At 44.7% G+C, this 16,770-nt stretch overlaps 1 protein-coding gene across 2 annotated transcripts in view; it reads right to left on the bottom strand.

The window, feature by feature from the left end:
- Nucleotides 1-1,178: 1,178 nt before the first annotated feature.
- The window catches only part of EFCAB2 (EF-hand calcium binding domain 2), a 30,062-nt gene continuing 14,470 nt past the window's right edge, over nucleotides 1,179-16,770 (bottom strand). For both annotated transcript variants that reach the window (XM_040427333.1, XM_040427334.1), the window contains 3 exons: nucleotides 1,958-2,000; nucleotides 1,689-1,755; nucleotides 1,179-1,606 (listed from right to left, as the gene is read on the bottom strand). In XM_040427333.1, the coding sequence (XP_040283267.1) occupies nucleotides 1,491-1,606; nucleotides 1,689-1,755; nucleotides 1,958-2,000 (226 nt within the window). In that variant the 3' untranslated portion in view covers nucleotides 1,179-1,490. The remainder of the gene's footprint in view (nucleotides 1,607-1,688; nucleotides 1,756-1,957; nucleotides 2,001-16,770) is intronic.

Genomic DNA, 16,770 nt, shown 5'->3' on the forward strand with positions numbered 1-16,770 from the left:
ACTGAGTCTACTTTTACAGTGCCTACCAGTAGCCATTTGGCTCCAGGAGAAGTATATAGTGGGCTCAGCATGCATGTTGGTACTTGCATCCCTGGATCCGATGAAAGCTGTCACGGCACCGGACGGGGTTAAAAGCAGAGTGTGCCTGGCGTGCATGCTGTACCTGCGCTCCCTGGACTTTGTGTGGCTATCATGGCCCATAAACAGGTAGGAACTAGTGTTAGGGACCACTCATAGAGGCGACCTTGACGTGGTGAGTGGCTTATTATGCTTTGGCCAAAATGTACACCAATGCCTCATTCAACATCCAGCATAGAGGCAGGGCAGAGTGCTGGTTGCAGAGTGCTATTGCATTTGTGTTTTTGCTTTTTTTTTTTTTTTACCTGAATCTTTATTATGAAAAACACTTTTTTTTTTACTTTTCTTTTTTTTTGTCCCACTGTGGGACTTCAACTTTTGGGGGTCTGATCCCCTCTACAATGCATTACAATACAGATGTATTGTAATGCATTGCCTTTCAGTGTATTACCAGTGATTTATTTAGATTTTTCCATGATTTCAAGCAAAAAGGAAAGTAGGCCTTGAAATGTAGGCTTTAAAATACCACCAAAGGCACACCTCCAATTAAATAAAAGCTGAAATAAATCATTGTCTCGAGCATTAATCTTTGACATTCTTGAAATATAGTAAAGATCCTAACTGACCTAAGAGAGGGAATGTGTACTAGGATTAAATGTCAGGAATTATGAAAAACTGAGTATTAATGAGTATGGCTAAGGTCTCATGCACACAACTGTAAGTCTTTTGCAGTCTGCAAAACATGGATCCTTGACATGTGCTCCCCCCCCACTTTCCCGTACCGCATGTCCTGCACTATTGTAAAAATACCTGTTCTTGTCCACATACCTTTTTTTGCAGTGCTGAGGAACGGCATACATCTTTTGCGGCCCCATAGAAATGCATGGGTCCACATCCAACTTGCAAAAAATACAACTGGCATGCGGACAAAAAATACGGTCATGTGCATGAGGTCTATGTGAACTTATGACTTCAACTGTAAATCTTCACAATAGAGTATACTACCATATCTTATACACTAACAAAAGTCTTGAAGAAGTGTTGTTACAACCATTTTACCAAGAAAGGGTTCACATTCATTTAAATGCATGTTTAATAATTAAAACATTTAGTGAAAAATATGAAAGTATTTAAAAAAGGGCCAAACTCAGATTAGGGCTCCATGACGTTGCCCATGAGTTATAGTAACAACATGGAATCATAGCTATGTACACCACCATTTCAATGTGGCAAAAAAGGTGTAAGCAATCACTGTCAAGAATCCAACATAATCAGGTTTTCTGCAATGACTATAAGATGGTTTCCAACCACTTTTCGCCAAAGGGAAACATTAAAGTCATGGTGTGAGTCGCAATAATTCCATGATTTGACTCGTAGGCTGTACTAATAGAAGAATAATGCTATTGAGCTAGTCAGTAGTCTTCTACTACCATCATTGAAGCATATTCCTTGTAAGGGACAATATTCTTGTCTGGGTCCACGGAAGCTGAGATCATCTCCTCCATTTCTTCTTGTGTGAATGGTTCTCCTATGAGAGTCAGCATGGATGTTATTTAGTAGTTGTAATTTCACATAAAGACAGATCTCAACAATGGAGGAATGTGCGTTACCTTCTTCGGTCATATATTTGATAAGTTCATCCTTAGTCAGGAATCCCGTTTTCTTTTCATCTAAAACCTAGAGAATAGATCACAAAATAAAACTTCCAGAGCCGCCTCATTGTATAGATAAATATGATGGGTATAGACCAGTGTCCAGCTGTTGAGAAACTACAACTCCCAGCATGCCACAAAAGTCGGCAGCTTACACGGCATGCTGGAAGTTGTACTTTTGCAACAGCTGTCAAACTACAGGTTGGAGACCACCAGGATAGACACACCTCAAAAGCTCGCAGGAGAACATCTTCAGGTACTGGTCTGTATCTACAATAAATTAAAGAAGAGAAGGATAAAACAGATTTTCAAAGCAAATTGAATGTGTCACGTGTGCCTTGTGCAATGGTTACATGTCACATTTCTCTGGTAGATTTTGCAGATGAGGGGTTGTCTCACTTCAGCAAATAACATCATGTAGACAAAGTTAAAGGGGTTGTGTCACTTCAGCAAATGGCATTTATTAGAGATGAGTGTATCGAAGTTGACAAAGTGGAATTCAATCCGAATTTCAGGAAAAATTTGATTTGCAGCGAAAATGAATTTACTCACTCTTCGTGGTAACGAATCGCATTTTTTCCTAAATGTCTGCTACACGTGTAAGGACATGGAGCAAGGAACTCTGGGAACGAGGGATCACCCACAATGCCATGCATGCAGCCAATCAGCAGCTAGCCCTGTGATGTCACAGCCCTATAACTAGCCTCAGCCATCTTGGATTCAGCCATTTTTCAGTGTACTTAGTGCAGGGAGAGACGTCAGCAGGACAGTGGTAGAAAAGACTTTAAAACTTTTATCTTGCTGTATAGAAGTTCAGGGAAAGGATAGGGAGGATTCATTCCACAGTATTGAAGCAGAACAGAGTTCAGTAGGGGAGTTTACAGCCTGGGTGATAGGAACAATCCTATTACACCTTGCTGCACTGACTGGGGATCCAAATTGCCATTATACAGCTCTGTAATTCCAGCAAACCGTTCTTGTTATTGGGGTGCAAGTGCTGTTTGATACAGCCATTAACAGGGTTTATTACAACAACATATTTCTACGTCTTATTTGCCCTTGTGCGGTGCAGTTATATGTTCTAAAGCATTTTTTGGATTGTATTAGTGGGAAAAAAGGGCTTATTAGCCGTTGTATGGTGAAGTGAGAAAATTACAGCCCTTTTTGGTGTGTATTAGTGGCAAAAAAATATATATTTTCAGTTCAACGGTGCAGTTATTTGTTCTAAAGCCCTTTGTGGAGTGTATAAGTGGAAAAAGTAAGGGCCTATTTGCCGTTCAGCAGTACAGTTATATGTTCTAAAGCCCTTTTGGCATGTATTAGTGGCAAAAAATATATATATTTGCCCTTCAGCGGTGCAGTTATATGTTCTAAAGCCCTTTTTGGCGTGTATTAGTGGCAAAAAAATATATATAATTTGCTGTTCAGCGGTGCAGTTATATGTTCTAAAGCCCTTTTTGGCATTTATTAGTGGCAAAAAAATATATATCATTTGCTGTTCAGCGGTGTAGTTATATGTTCTAATGCCTTTTTGGCGTGTATTAGTTGCAAAAAAATATATATTATTTGCCGTTCAGCTGTGCAGTTATATGTTCTAAAGCCCTTATCGGCGTGTATTAGTGGCAAAAAAATATACCAGTATTTTTAGCTTTCTAAGACGCACCTGATGATAAGACACACCTAGGTTTTTGAGGTGGGAAATAAGAAAAAAATATTTTGAACCAAAAGGTGTGCTTTGAACTAATGGTGGTCTGTGGATGACACTATTATGGGGGCATCTGTGGATGACGCACTGTTATGGGGGCATCTGTGGATGACGCACTGCTATGGGGGCATCTGTGGATGATGCACTGCTATGGGGGCATCTGTGGATGATGCACTGTTATAGGGGCATCTGTGGATGACGCACTGTTATGGGGGCATCTGTGGATGACGCATTGTTATGGGGGCATCTGTGGATGAAGCACTGATATAGGGGGAGCTGTGGATGACACTGTTATGGGGGATCTGTGGATAATACTGTTATGGGGGATCTGTGGATGATACACTGCTATGGGGATATCTGTGGATGACACTGTTAATGGGGGATCTGTGGATGACACTGTTATGGGGGGATCTGTGGATGACACATATATAGCATCTTATGATGGTCCCCTCTAGGTCTTCTCATGTCCTTGTGTAAATAATGACCCCCAATACAGCGGGCCGGGCCCTGCTCACAGCAGTCTTCATATGTAAAGTCTAGTCATGTAATCCTCAATCAGCTGCTCTGCTTTGTTAAACTACGGTAATCGTCTGTAGTAGTACTCACTATCAAACTAGCAGGCAGGCCGGCCGGCAATGTAACATCACTCACTCAGTCACGCTCCTGCTCCGACCAGCTTCATTAATAAAGTGGGAGGAGCATGACGGAGTGAGTGACGTTACGCTGCCGGCCTCCCTGCTAGTTTGATAGTGAGTACTACTACAGAGATTACCGTAGTTTAGCAAAGCAGAGCCACTGGTTGAGGATTACATGACTAGACTTCACATATGAAGACTGCTGTGAGCAGGGCCCGATGTAATGGAGTACAGTGACTGCATCAGGCCTCGCCGCGAGTGCAACAGCAGTTGCCAGCCTCCAGTCCCTCCTCCTACCCGGCGTGATAGAGCTCTGATACATCGCAGGCCACGCTGTGCAGCATAGCGGCTGGCGATGTATCAGTGTCAGCAAAAATTGCACCATCCGCTTTATAAGACACCCTGCCATTTTCCCCCCACTTTTGGGGGGAAAAAGTGCCTCTTATAAAGAGAAAAATACGGTATATTATTTGCCATTCAGCGGTGCAGTTATATGTTCTAAAGTCGTTTTTGGCGTGTATTAGTGGCAAAAAAATATATTATTTGCCGTTCAGCGGTGTAGTTATATATTCTAAAGCCTTTTGTGGCGTGTATACGTGAAAAAAAATAAGGGCCTATTTGCCGTTCAGAAGTGCAGTTATACAGTTGAAACTCGAAAAATTTGAATATTGTGGAAAAGTCCATTTTTTTCAGTAATGCAAATTAAAAGGAATTGCATTAATGCAGCTTAAAATTTGAATTTTGTGAAAAGGTTCAATATTCTAGGCTCAAAGTGTGACACTCTAGTAATCTAATTAATCCATACCCCCTGAGCAAAGGTACCTCAAAATTGTGACTTTGGGGCTTCATAAGCTGTATGCCATAATCATCCAAAATATAACAAATAAAAGCTTGAAATATCTCGCTTTGCATGTAATGAGTCTATCTCATATGTTAGTTTCACCTTTTAAGTTTTATTACTGAAATAAATGAAGTTTGCACAATATTCTAATTTTTCGAGTTTCACCTGTATATTCTAAAGCCCTTTTTGGCGTGTATTAGTGGGAAAAAAGTCACAAAAGAGTCCAATTGCCCCCCGAAACAATGCCAGAACAGGTCAGAAGCACAGAGGTTAAGAAATGATAAGCTCAGAGTCCTGTCTACAAATGCTCGCAGTTTAGGTAAAAAAATCAATGAACTTGGGTCAATAATGGCATCTGAGAATGTAGATTTAGTGGCTGTTACGGAGACATGGTTTAATGAAAGAAATGACTGGAACATAACCATACCAGGGTACTCTTTATACAGAAAATACAGAGAAGGCAAGAAAGGAGGAGGAGTGGCCCTGTATGTGAAAGATAGCATTAAATCTAACCTAATACAAGTTGGTGAGGCCAACATAGAGTCAGTTTGGGTTACGTTGCAGTTTGCTAACCATGCAGTAACTCGTGTAGGTGTGATATATAGACCACCTGGTCAAGTTAAAGAACTAGATGATCTACTAGTTGAAGAAATAGCTAAAATGACAATGAAAGGAGAAGTTATCATTATGGGAGATTTCAATCTTCCAGATATAAACTGGAAAACCAAAATAGCAAGTTCTACCAGGAGTACAGATATTCTAAATTCCCTACTGGGGTTATCTCTACAACAAGTGGTTGAGGAGCCAACCCGGAGGGAGGCCATTTTGGATTTGGTATTCACAAACGGGGATTCGGTATATGATGTCATTGTAGGCGAAACCTTGGGATCTAGTGATCACCAGTCAGTGTGGTTTAATATAAGAACTGTGAAAGAGTCCCACCACACAAAAACAAAAGTTTTAGATTTTAGAAAAACAGACTTTTCAAAAATGAAATTAGTCATAAATGAGTCCTTATCAGACTGGAACGGATTACATGGAGTCCAGGAGAAATGGGACTACTTAAAAGGTGCATTATTGAAGGCAACAGAAAATTGCATTAGACTTGTCAGTAAAAGCAAAAAAAGGAGGAGACCAATGTGGTACTCAGCAGAAGTGGCCCAAATCATTAAAAATAAAAAGCTAGCATTTTGTAATTATAAAAAAACCCAGAGCAATGAAGATAAGGAAATCTACAAGATTAGGCAGAGAGAGGCCAAGCAAGTTATAAGAACTTCTAAAGCGCAGGCAGAAGAAAAACTAGCTCAGTCTATGAAAAAAGGGGATAAGACATTCTTCAGATATATAAATGAAAAAAGGAAATTAAAACAAGGAATAACTAAATTAAAAACAAAGGACGGAAGGTATGTAGAAGAGAATAAAGGGCTAGCCGACTGCCTTAATGAATACTTCTGTTCAGTTTTTACAAAAGAAAAAGGAGAAGGACCTCCACTAGAAAGAATGACTATTAAATTGTTTGATGCATGTATCTTTACAGAGGAAGATGTTCTAAGTTTGCTGTCTAAGGTGAAGACAGATAAGTCACAGGGGCCTGATGAGATACACCCAAAATTATTAAAAGAGCTTAGTGGTGAGCTGGCAAAACCGTTAACAGATTTATTTAACCAATCATTAGTAACAGGAGTCGTCCCGGAAGATTGGAAATTGGCAAATGTCGTGCCCATTCACAAGAAAGGTAGTAGGGAGGAATCGAGCAACTATAGACCAGTGAGTCTGACATCAATAGTAGGCAAATTAATGGAAACCCTATTAAAGGATAGGATTGTGGAACATCTAAAATCCCATGGATTGCAAGATGAAAAACAACATGGGTTTACTTCAGGGAGATCATGTCAAACAAATCTTATAGATTTTTTTGACTGGGTGAATAAAATAATAGACGGTGGAGGTGCAGTAGACATCGCATATCTAGATTTTAGTAAGGCTTTTGACACTGTCCCACATAGAAGACTTATCAATAAACTGCAGTCATTGAGCATGGACTCCCATATTGTTGAGTGGATTAGGCAGTGGCTGAGTGACAGACAACAGAGGGTTGTAGTCAATGGAGAACATTCAAAACAAGGTCATGTTACCAGTGGGGTTCCACAGGGATCTGTACTGGGACCGATTTTGTTTAATATCTTCATAAGTGATATTGCAAAAGGCCTCGCTGGTAAGGTTTGTCTTTTTGCTGATGACACAAAGATATGTAACAGGGTTGATGTTCCTGGAGGGAAACGCCAAATGGAAAAGGATTTAGGAAAACTAGAAGAATGGTCAGAACTCTGGAAACTGAAATTTAATGTGGATAAGTGCAAGATAATGCACCTGGGGCGTAAAAACCCAAGGGCAGAATATAGAATATTTGACACAGTCCTGACCTCAGTATCTGAGGAAAGGGATTTAGGAGTAATTATTTCAGAAGACTTAAAGGTGGGAAGACAATGTAATAGAGCAGCACGAAATGCCAGCAGAATGCTTGGATGTATAGGGAGAGGTATAAGCAGTAGAAAGAGTGAAGTGCTTATGCCGCTGTACAGAACACTGGTGAGACCTCACTTGGAGTATTGTGCGCAGTACTGGAGGCCATATCTCCAGAAGGATATAGATACTCTAGAGAGAGTTCAGAGAAGAGCTACTAAACTAGTACATGGATTGCAGGATAAAACTTACCAGGAAAGGTTAAAGGACCTTAATATGTATAGCTTGGAAGAAAGAAGAGACAGAGGGGATATGATAGAAACTTTTAAATACATAAAGGGAATCAACTCGGTAAAGGAAGAGAGCATATTTAAAAGAAGAAAAACTACCACAAGAGGACATAGTTTTAAATTAGAGGGGCAAAGGTTTAAAAGTAATATAAGGAAGTATTACTTTACTGAGAGAGTAGTGGATGCATGGAATAGCCTTCCTGCAGAAGTGGTAGCTGCAAATACAGTGAAGGGGTTTAAGCATGCATGGGATAGGCATAAGGCCATCTTTCATATAAGATAGGGTCGGGGGCTATCCATAGTATTCAGTATATTGGGCAGACTAGATGGGCCAAATGGTTCTTATCTGCCGACACATTCTATGTTTCTATGTTTCTATATTATTTGCCATTCAGCGGTGCAGTTATATGATCTAAAGGCTTTTTTGGAGTGTATAAGTGGAAAAAAGTAAGGGCCTATTTGCCATTCAGCGGTGCAGTTATATGTTCTAAAGCCCTTTTTGGCGGGTATTAGTGGCAAAAAAATATATATTATTTGCTGTTCAGCGGTGCAGTTATATGTTCTAAAGCCCTTTTTGGCGTGTATTAGTGGCAAAAAAATATATATTTGCAGTTCAGCGGTGAAGTTATATGTTCTAAAGCCTTTTGCGGAGTGTATAAGAAGAAAAAAGAAAAATATTTCCTATTTATTTATGTCAGTATGTAAATCAGAGAAGTGCCAGGCCCTGCACAGGGTAGTGGCAGAGGCCTAAATGTTTCTGGCGCGGGCACAGGTCGCAGCAGAGTAAGAGGGCGTGGCAGCAGGAGCCACAGCGAGGGGATCTAGCGGTCGTGTCTTGACCAGCAACCCAGCGGTTCTTAAATGGTTGTCCCAAATGACATCACACACCCCCAGCCAAGAGTCGGTGGGTTCGTAAAACACAACCCTTAGTTGGCATGGCCCGGGACCAGGCCCTGTGCCCTCCCCTGTCCTGAACCTGCCTCTGTCCTTTTCTGTTCCCTCAGCCAGAGAAGTATTATATGCTGTGGGCTCAGCTCCACTATACAGCGAGGACGAGCTACTAGAGGACAGTCAGCAGCTACTAAGATGTGGAGGAGACATCTGCCGCTTCCTCCGGTAGGCGGGCAAGTAGTGATGAGGAGAGTGGCGTGGGAGCTGGTGTTGCGAGTGGTCAGGCTCCTGACACAGAGACTGTTAAGGAGGACATCAGTGACGTGCAGACAGTACTCGATGATGATGATGTAGCTGATCACACTTGGGACCCGGGTGAATTAGGGGCTTCATCATCATTGGGAGAAGAGGGTGGCAGCTTGCCCGTGAGGCAGCAGCGTAGCCAGCAAGTTGCTAGCGTGGCCGGGAGTCAGCAGAGTTGCAGCACTGGGAGGTCGTGAGCCAAACGTGCCCGGGGTAGACCATCCGCTTCGCAGGAGCCTACCTGCCCGGAAAGTAGTGGTGCAGGGGTTCACAGAAGCAGCGGTGGTAGCAGTCAGTCAGTGCGGAATGTTGGGGGTAAAACCACCTACTCGGCGGTGTGGACGTTTTTTTGTTAAGACGGCGGAGGAGGTGAACATGTCCATTTGTAGAATCTGTGGGCAGAAGGTGAAGCGTGGCCAGGGTGCCAATGTTGGCACTACGGCCCTGCGTTAACTTATGCAGCGTCACCATAAAGTGGCCTGGGAGAACTGTGGCTCCGATGTGGTGGTCCAGCCTGCCGCAGCAACCGCTGCTGCATTACCCAGTGGCACACACCCGATTTCAGGCAGTCAAGGCTCCACCACCCCAGCCGAAGGGAGCTGTCTGTCCTTCCCATCATCTGTTGGTCCTGATGCTCCTGCTCCTCCTTCTACTCCTCGTCAGTCATTTCGTCAGCAATCGATCACCGAACTGATTGCCAAGAGACAACAGTATGCGTGCACTCATCCAACGGCGCAGAAGCTGAATGTGCTCCTGGCCAAGTTGCTGGTGCTGCATTCCCTCCCTTTCCAAGTGGTGGTTTCTGCACCTTTCAGAGAACTGATAGCTTGTGCCGAGCCAAGGTGGAGAGCCAAAGGCGTCATTACTTTGCCAAAAAGGCAGTACCAGCCCTGCACACGTATATAGAACAGAAGGTGGGCCAGTCCTTGAGCCTGTCGGTGTCTGCCAAAGCTATATGTGGAGCTATAACTACGGTCAGGGACAATACATGTTCTTTACGTCCCACTGGGTGAATGTGGTTTCTGCACAGCCACACCAGCAACTTGGCCAGGTGACGCCGCTTTCGTCTCCACGTTCTTACGCCGTTGGTCCTGCGACAATGTCCGCCTCTGCCTCCTCATCCTCCCCTGTGTCCTCAGCCTCCACTGCAGAGACAATTCACACTGCCCCTCCAGCATACCACATGTGCAGGGCACGGCTGTGTCACGCTGTTCTGCACCTGGTTTGCTTGGGCGAACGGAGTCACACAGGGGAGGAACTGCTCCGTGTCCTTCATCAAGAAATCGAATCCTCAAAATCGGAACCATGGAGATCAACAACGGGAAGAACATGGTGTCGGAGCTGCGTCAAGGAGGGCTCAGCTATGCGCCCTGCATGGCACACGTGTTCAATCTGGTTGTCAAGCGGTACCTGAAGTCTTCCACCCATCTGAAAGACATCCTAAAAATGGCCAGGAAACTTTGCATGCACTTCAGCCACTCGTATACCGCAAAGCACACCCTCCTTGATCTGCAGCGTCAGAACGGCATCCCCCAACATAGGCTGATATGCAACGTTTCCACCCGTTGAAATTCCACTCTCCATATGTTGGACCGACTATACGAACAGAGAAAGGCCATAAACGATTTCTTGATGATCCAAGCAGACAGGAGTACTCCACTGTGTAACTTCGATGTCAGCCAGTGGCAGCTCATGCGTGACACCTGCCGTTTGCTCAGGCCCTTTGAGGAGGCCACGTTATTTGTCAGTCGCCAGGACCACGGGATGAACAACGTCATTCCACTGCTTCATGTCCTGGAACAGATGCTGGTAAATCTGGCTGGTCAGTGGAATGGAGACGTGGCGCCTAGATCTCAACAGCCACAAGAGCCCTGTGGGTAACTGAACTGGAGGAAGACATTGGAGCACAAGCAATGTGTAGCAAAATGGGTGGTTTTTCTACACAGGTGACAGGAGAGGAGGCGCAGGAGCAGCCAGAGGAGCTACAGAGCAATGAAGAAGACGAGGCAAAGGACCCAGACACACCGTGGCAGTATGCAGTGGAGATGGAGGCAGGGAGTCCCTCCGAGTCACTTGCACAAATGGCCCAATGCATGCTCACTTGCTTGCTTAGTGAAAGCCGAATTGTTACCATTCGGCAGAGGGATGACTTCTGGCTCTCCACCCTGTTGGACCCTCGCTAACAGTCCAAAATGGGGGCCTTTTTTTACACCTGCTGAGAGGGAGGACAAACTGAACTACTATAGAGACATCCTATGTAGTCAGTTGGCCGCTGCCTATCTGCGCCATAGTCCATCCTCTCGCAGGTCTGACCGGGGGGCCCTCTGCGCTCATGTTCCTCTGCTGTGGCAGGATGGGGGGGGGGGGGGGTAGGAGCAGTTCCAGCTCCATCAGCAGCAACTTGAGTCTAAAGTTGCTGATGAGCAGCTTACTTCACCCGCCTAGTGAAGAAACTACTCACCATCAGCAGCTAGACCTGGAGCAGGACCTAAACCAGCAGGTGGTGGCATACTTGGAGTGCACCCTGCCACCCCACATTGAAGATCCGCTGGACTACTGGGCAGCCAAACTTGATTTGTGGCCGCAAATGGCAGAGTTTGTCCTGGAAAAGCTGTCCTGCGTAGTGTGGCATCAGAGTGGGTGTTTAGTGCAGTGGGGGCCATAGTTACCCCAAGAAGAACTCGCCTGTCCATTCAAAATGTGAAGAGACTGACCTTTGTCAAGATGAATCAGGCATGGATCAGCCAGGATTTCCACCCACTAATGCCTGATGCATCAGACTAGATCATCCATGGTGCCACACCAACACTTTGACAAAAGAGACCGGTTTCTTCTGGCTACCTGCTTCAGCTACTATTCTGATGCTGCCACTCGCCTGATGCCACACATCTGATGCCAAGTGCTCCTTCTTTCACCCACCATCTTTAGCTGGTACTGATATTGCTACCCACCTCCCCACTCTGTCACTGGGTCACTCTGTGGTCTACTGATGCTGCTGCCACCTCCACACTATGTCACCTTGCTACTCTGTGGTCTTCTGATGCTACTGCCACCTCCACACTATGTCACCTTGCCATTCTCTGGTCTCCTGATGCTGCTGCCACCTCCACACTATGTCACCTTGCCACTCTGTGGGCTTATGATGCTGCTCCTTCACACTATGTCACCTTGCCACTCTGTAGTCTGTGGCCTCCAGATGATGCTGCTGCCACCTCCACACTGTCATTGTGCCACCCTGTGGCCTCCTCCTGATGCTGCTGCCACCTCCACACTGTGTGATTGTGCCACTCTGTGGTCTCCTCATGCTGCTGCTGCTACTGCCACCTCCACACTGATTATGCCACCCTGTGGCCTCCTCCTGATGCTGCTGCTGCCGCCACCTCCACACTCTGTCATTGTGCCACTCTGTGGCCTCCTGATGATACTGCTGCCACCTCCACACTGTTATTGTGCCACCCTGTGGCCTTCTACTGATGCTGCTGCTGCCACCTCCAGACTCTGTCATTGTGCCACCCTGAGGTCTCCGCATACTGCTGCTGCCACCTTCACACTGTCATTATGCCACCCTGTGGCCTCCTCCTTATGTTGCTGCTGCCACCTCCACACTCTGTCATTGTGCCACTCTGTGGCCTCCTCATACTGCTGCTGCCACCTCCACACTGTCATTGTGCCACTCTGTGGCCTCCTCCTGATGTTGCTGCTGCCACCACCTCCACACTCTGTCATTGTGCCACTCTGTGGCCTCCTGATTCTGCTGCCACCTCCACACTGTCATTGTGCCACTCTGTGGCCTCCTCCTGATGCTGCTGCCACCTCCACACTCTGTCATTGGGCCACTCTGGTCTCCTCATGCTGCTTCCACCTCACCACTATGTCATATGGCCACTCTGTGGACTTCTCATGCTGTTCCCACCCTCCCCACTTCATGACTGGGCCACTATTTTGCCTTTTGGCCTGGCTGACATCATAATTTATTTGACCCTTCTTCTGATCCGTCAGAAGGAAGAAAAAATGAGACTCACAACGGATCCTGTCTATGTAACAGCTGTAAGGCCTGCATGACATGGTCCCTCCACTCCTGTTCTTTTTGGTTTTAGCAATACTGATGGATTACTGAACAAATGCTGACCAAGTGAAGGTGGATGCTCCACAGACAGGATCCGTTTTTTGGGGGGTTATTGTTCTGACGGATCAGATAAAGGGCAAAATAATCAGTGATGTCAACACAAACTTACTGCTGACACCCTCTCCACTCTGTCGGGGGGGGGGCTCTACTTGTATAAGCGTTTAATAGAACAGGTTCTGTAGACATCTATGTGGAATCAGCTGCCGACGGTGTAGAAGGAGTGCACTTCTTCTTGATGCTAACATTGACCTGTAAAGCTGAGTTCATACTTGAGTTATTTGGTCAGTTTTGGCCCTGTGACTGCCCAAATAAGTGAAGTGTGCAGTGATTCTAAGAGTGACGCCTGTCATCTCCATGTCATACTAACTCACAGTATTATTTCACTACCACAGCAGACTCCCTATGCGTGTTACTGCAAGGCACAGTGTTCTACACCACTATAAAGACTCTCTGCAGCCAGGAAATAGCAGTTTTTTAACACGATTCGCCACAAATAAATTTGAATCGAACCAAATTTTTTCTAAAAATTAGGCAAACCGGACAAATTGGATTTTTGAGAAATTCTCTCATCCCTAGCATTTATCATGAAGTTAATACAAAGCACTTACTTATGTATTGTCGTTGTCCATATTGCCTCCTTTGCTGGCTGGATTCATTTTTCCATCACATTATACACTGCTCATATCCAGGGTTATGACCACCACTACAGCACAGATACGAGGTGGCCAGGAGCTGCTGCGCATCTATGAGCACTCCCGTGGTCCTGGCCACCAGAGAGGCCAATGCTTTTTCTTATAGTGTGCAAGCATGACAGCTGCTGGATTGCAGGGTGGTCGTAACCCTTCGATATGAACAGTGTATAATGTGATATAACCTTGGCAATTATACTACATTTGAACACTGCCTAATAGATAAGTGCATTACCTATCCTTTGACTTACAGATGATCTCTCGGCTTTCACTAATATTTGTGGACATACCCTGATAAATGAAAGCGCTGGAATAAATTGGAATAAATGCTCAATACTTCATTCCTATCTGCTCGGTTTTCCTGTGTGAGGAGCCATTTTCCACGCTGTATATGGGCTGTTTGGTAGGTTAGTAAACAAGACGCATAAGAAAGCCTCGATTCAGACAGAAGACACAGAACATTGTCATGCTGAACCCGGGCCTATCCATATGGACACACACCATATACAAACCTCAGATAAAAACTGCTTTGCATATCAATATCCTCAGCATGAGAGAAATCCTGCTCAAAGGGGTTGTCTCACTTCAGCAAAGGGCATTTATCATGGAAAGAAAGTTAATACAAGGCACTTACTAATGTATTGTGATTGTCTATATTGCCTCCTTTGCTGGCTGGATTCACTTTTTCATCACATTATACACTGCTTGTTTCCAGGGATTACGACCACCCTACAATCCAGCAGTGGTGGTCATGCTTGCACACTATAGGAAAAAGAGCGCACAGGAATGCGCATAGGCCAGTGATTTTTCCTATAGTGTGCAAGCATGACCACCACTGCTGGATTCCAGGGTGGTCATAACCATGGAAACGAGCAGTGTATAATGTGATGGAAAAATGAATCCAGCCAGCAATGGAGGCAATATGGACAATGCATTAGTAAGTGCTTTTTATTAACTTTTTCTACATGATAAAGGCCATTTGCTGATGTGAGACAACACCTTTAGGCTACATGCACACGACCGTTGTGTGTTTTGTGGTCCGCAAATCGCGAATCCGTAAAACACGGATGGCGTCCGTGTGCATTCCGCAATTTGTGGAACGGCACAGACAGCCTTTAATATAACTGCCTATTCTTGTCTGCAAATAGCGGACAAGAATAGGACAGGTTATATTTTTTTTGCGGAGCAACGGATGTGGATAGCACACAAGTGCTGTACGCATCTTTTGCGGCCTCATTGAAGTGAAAGGGTCCGCGTCCGAGCCGCCAAAACTGCGGCTCGGATGCGGACCAAAACAACGGCTGTGTGCATAAGGCCTTAAACTCACATATTATCCTTTGAATAGATGAATGTGCTACCTTCAGGTGTTTTGAAACTGACCCCACAGGTATCACATATTTTAGTTTTCTTTGCACTTTCTCCCTTGCTTTATATGTTTATTCTATGGCTTGTTCAGACAGAGGAATTTTCATGCCAAATTTGTCTATATTTTGTACTATAATGCTTGTGATGCACCCCCCCCCCCAAAAAAAAAAAAAAATGTCCCATTAATTTTAATGAGAAATCCATGCAGTGGTTGGACTTTTACTTTAAGACAATCCAAACTGCACAAGATTTTTTAAGAGGTGTGCTATTTTTTATAAATTTGGCACAATACACTCCAAACATTCAGCAGGCAACTGCCAGGAAGGAAGCGTTTCTTTCCAGCAAGTGCCTGCTTGCCAGTGGAGGAGACCACTCCGTTTACATGCAGCGATCTCCTCCACAGTATGGGGAGAGAGATCGTTAATGCCATCACTCATCCCCATACAGACTTGTGGTTTGCCAGCAGCAGAGCGTCAATTTTTCTATCGGCACAAATTATCTATTACCCGATGAACGAGCCTTTCACTTGTTCATCTTTAGGCCGAATGCACACGGCCGTAGATCATACGAGTGTATTACTGTAGTGCAGCGGCGGCATGAAGCGCACGGCGTCATAGCAGCAACCAATGTCAGCAGGATGCCAGGCCGAGATACCACGGACCGCTCACGTCTGTGTGCATTCGGCCTTACACCAACAGCTAATCACTAACATGCGTTACTTTGAACGATTATCTGGCGGATACTCAACCCGTGTAAAGGGCCCTTAACAGCTGAAAAGGATGAAGCATCCAGTTATGCAAAAGAGGGAATCTGATGATTAAATGTGCAGCAGCGGGTTATTCTTACCGTTATCTGATTACAGATATATGGTCTTGCATGTTCAGTTTGGCTTTAACCTATTTTTTTCAAATGTGAATAAGTTTAAAATTCTGTTCTGATTAATTTCTCATACTCAAACTATGGGGGACATTTATAAAGACTGTGGATTTATGAAGACGCCGGTCTTTGTCCCTCCTGCACTGGCGGTTCATCCCCATAAGTAAAGGAGAGGCGCCGGCCCCTACAAAACTTAGGCGGACTTTACACTCGTCTAAATCTACGCTAGCTCCCTTGCTGACATACATTTAGACCATTTTCTACACCTAAAACAGGTGTAGAAAATGATAAATGAGATGGGTCTGCCGGTCCTTCCCCGTCCCTTTTTTAGACATGGCGTGAGCGTCAGAAAGGGGGAAACAGTTGCAACAAGTGGCATATATCTGTTCATAAGTGACCCCCTATATCTTCATAAAGGTTGAAATTCAGTTTTTAGGTAATCAGCTCCAATAATTGCACAGGTGCAGCATTAGATCACAAAATGTTGGCTAGCTGCAGGAGCAGTTTACTGCAACCTGATTTATCAATCACTAGTGACCGCCCCATCCAACTATTTGCACAGACACATAGCCCTCATTGCATCAAAGGCCTCATTTGCATATTAAGAAAAAGTTTGATAACTCAAGTACAGAGCCTCAGATCAACAAAAGAGATACAGCGCTTTAATCAGGCGAACCATAGCGATAGGGAGGTCGGGTTTTCCCACTAAAGTAAATAATGGCACATCTCTATGACTATGTCATCACATATGGCACAAGCTCCTTCTAGTGGTCGCTGCAGGTAGTCAAAATGGAAAGGGTTATTTCCCTCTAGGACATTTATGGCATATCCACAGAGGTGGGATCCGCGCCTTTCT

This window comes from Bufo bufo, chromosome 4 (genome assembly GCF_905171765.1).
Source record: "Bufo bufo chromosome 4, aBufBuf1.1, whole genome shotgun sequence".
In the NCBI taxonomy this organism is placed as follows: domain Eukaryota; kingdom Metazoa; phylum Chordata; class Amphibia; order Anura; family Bufonidae; genus Bufo; species Bufo bufo.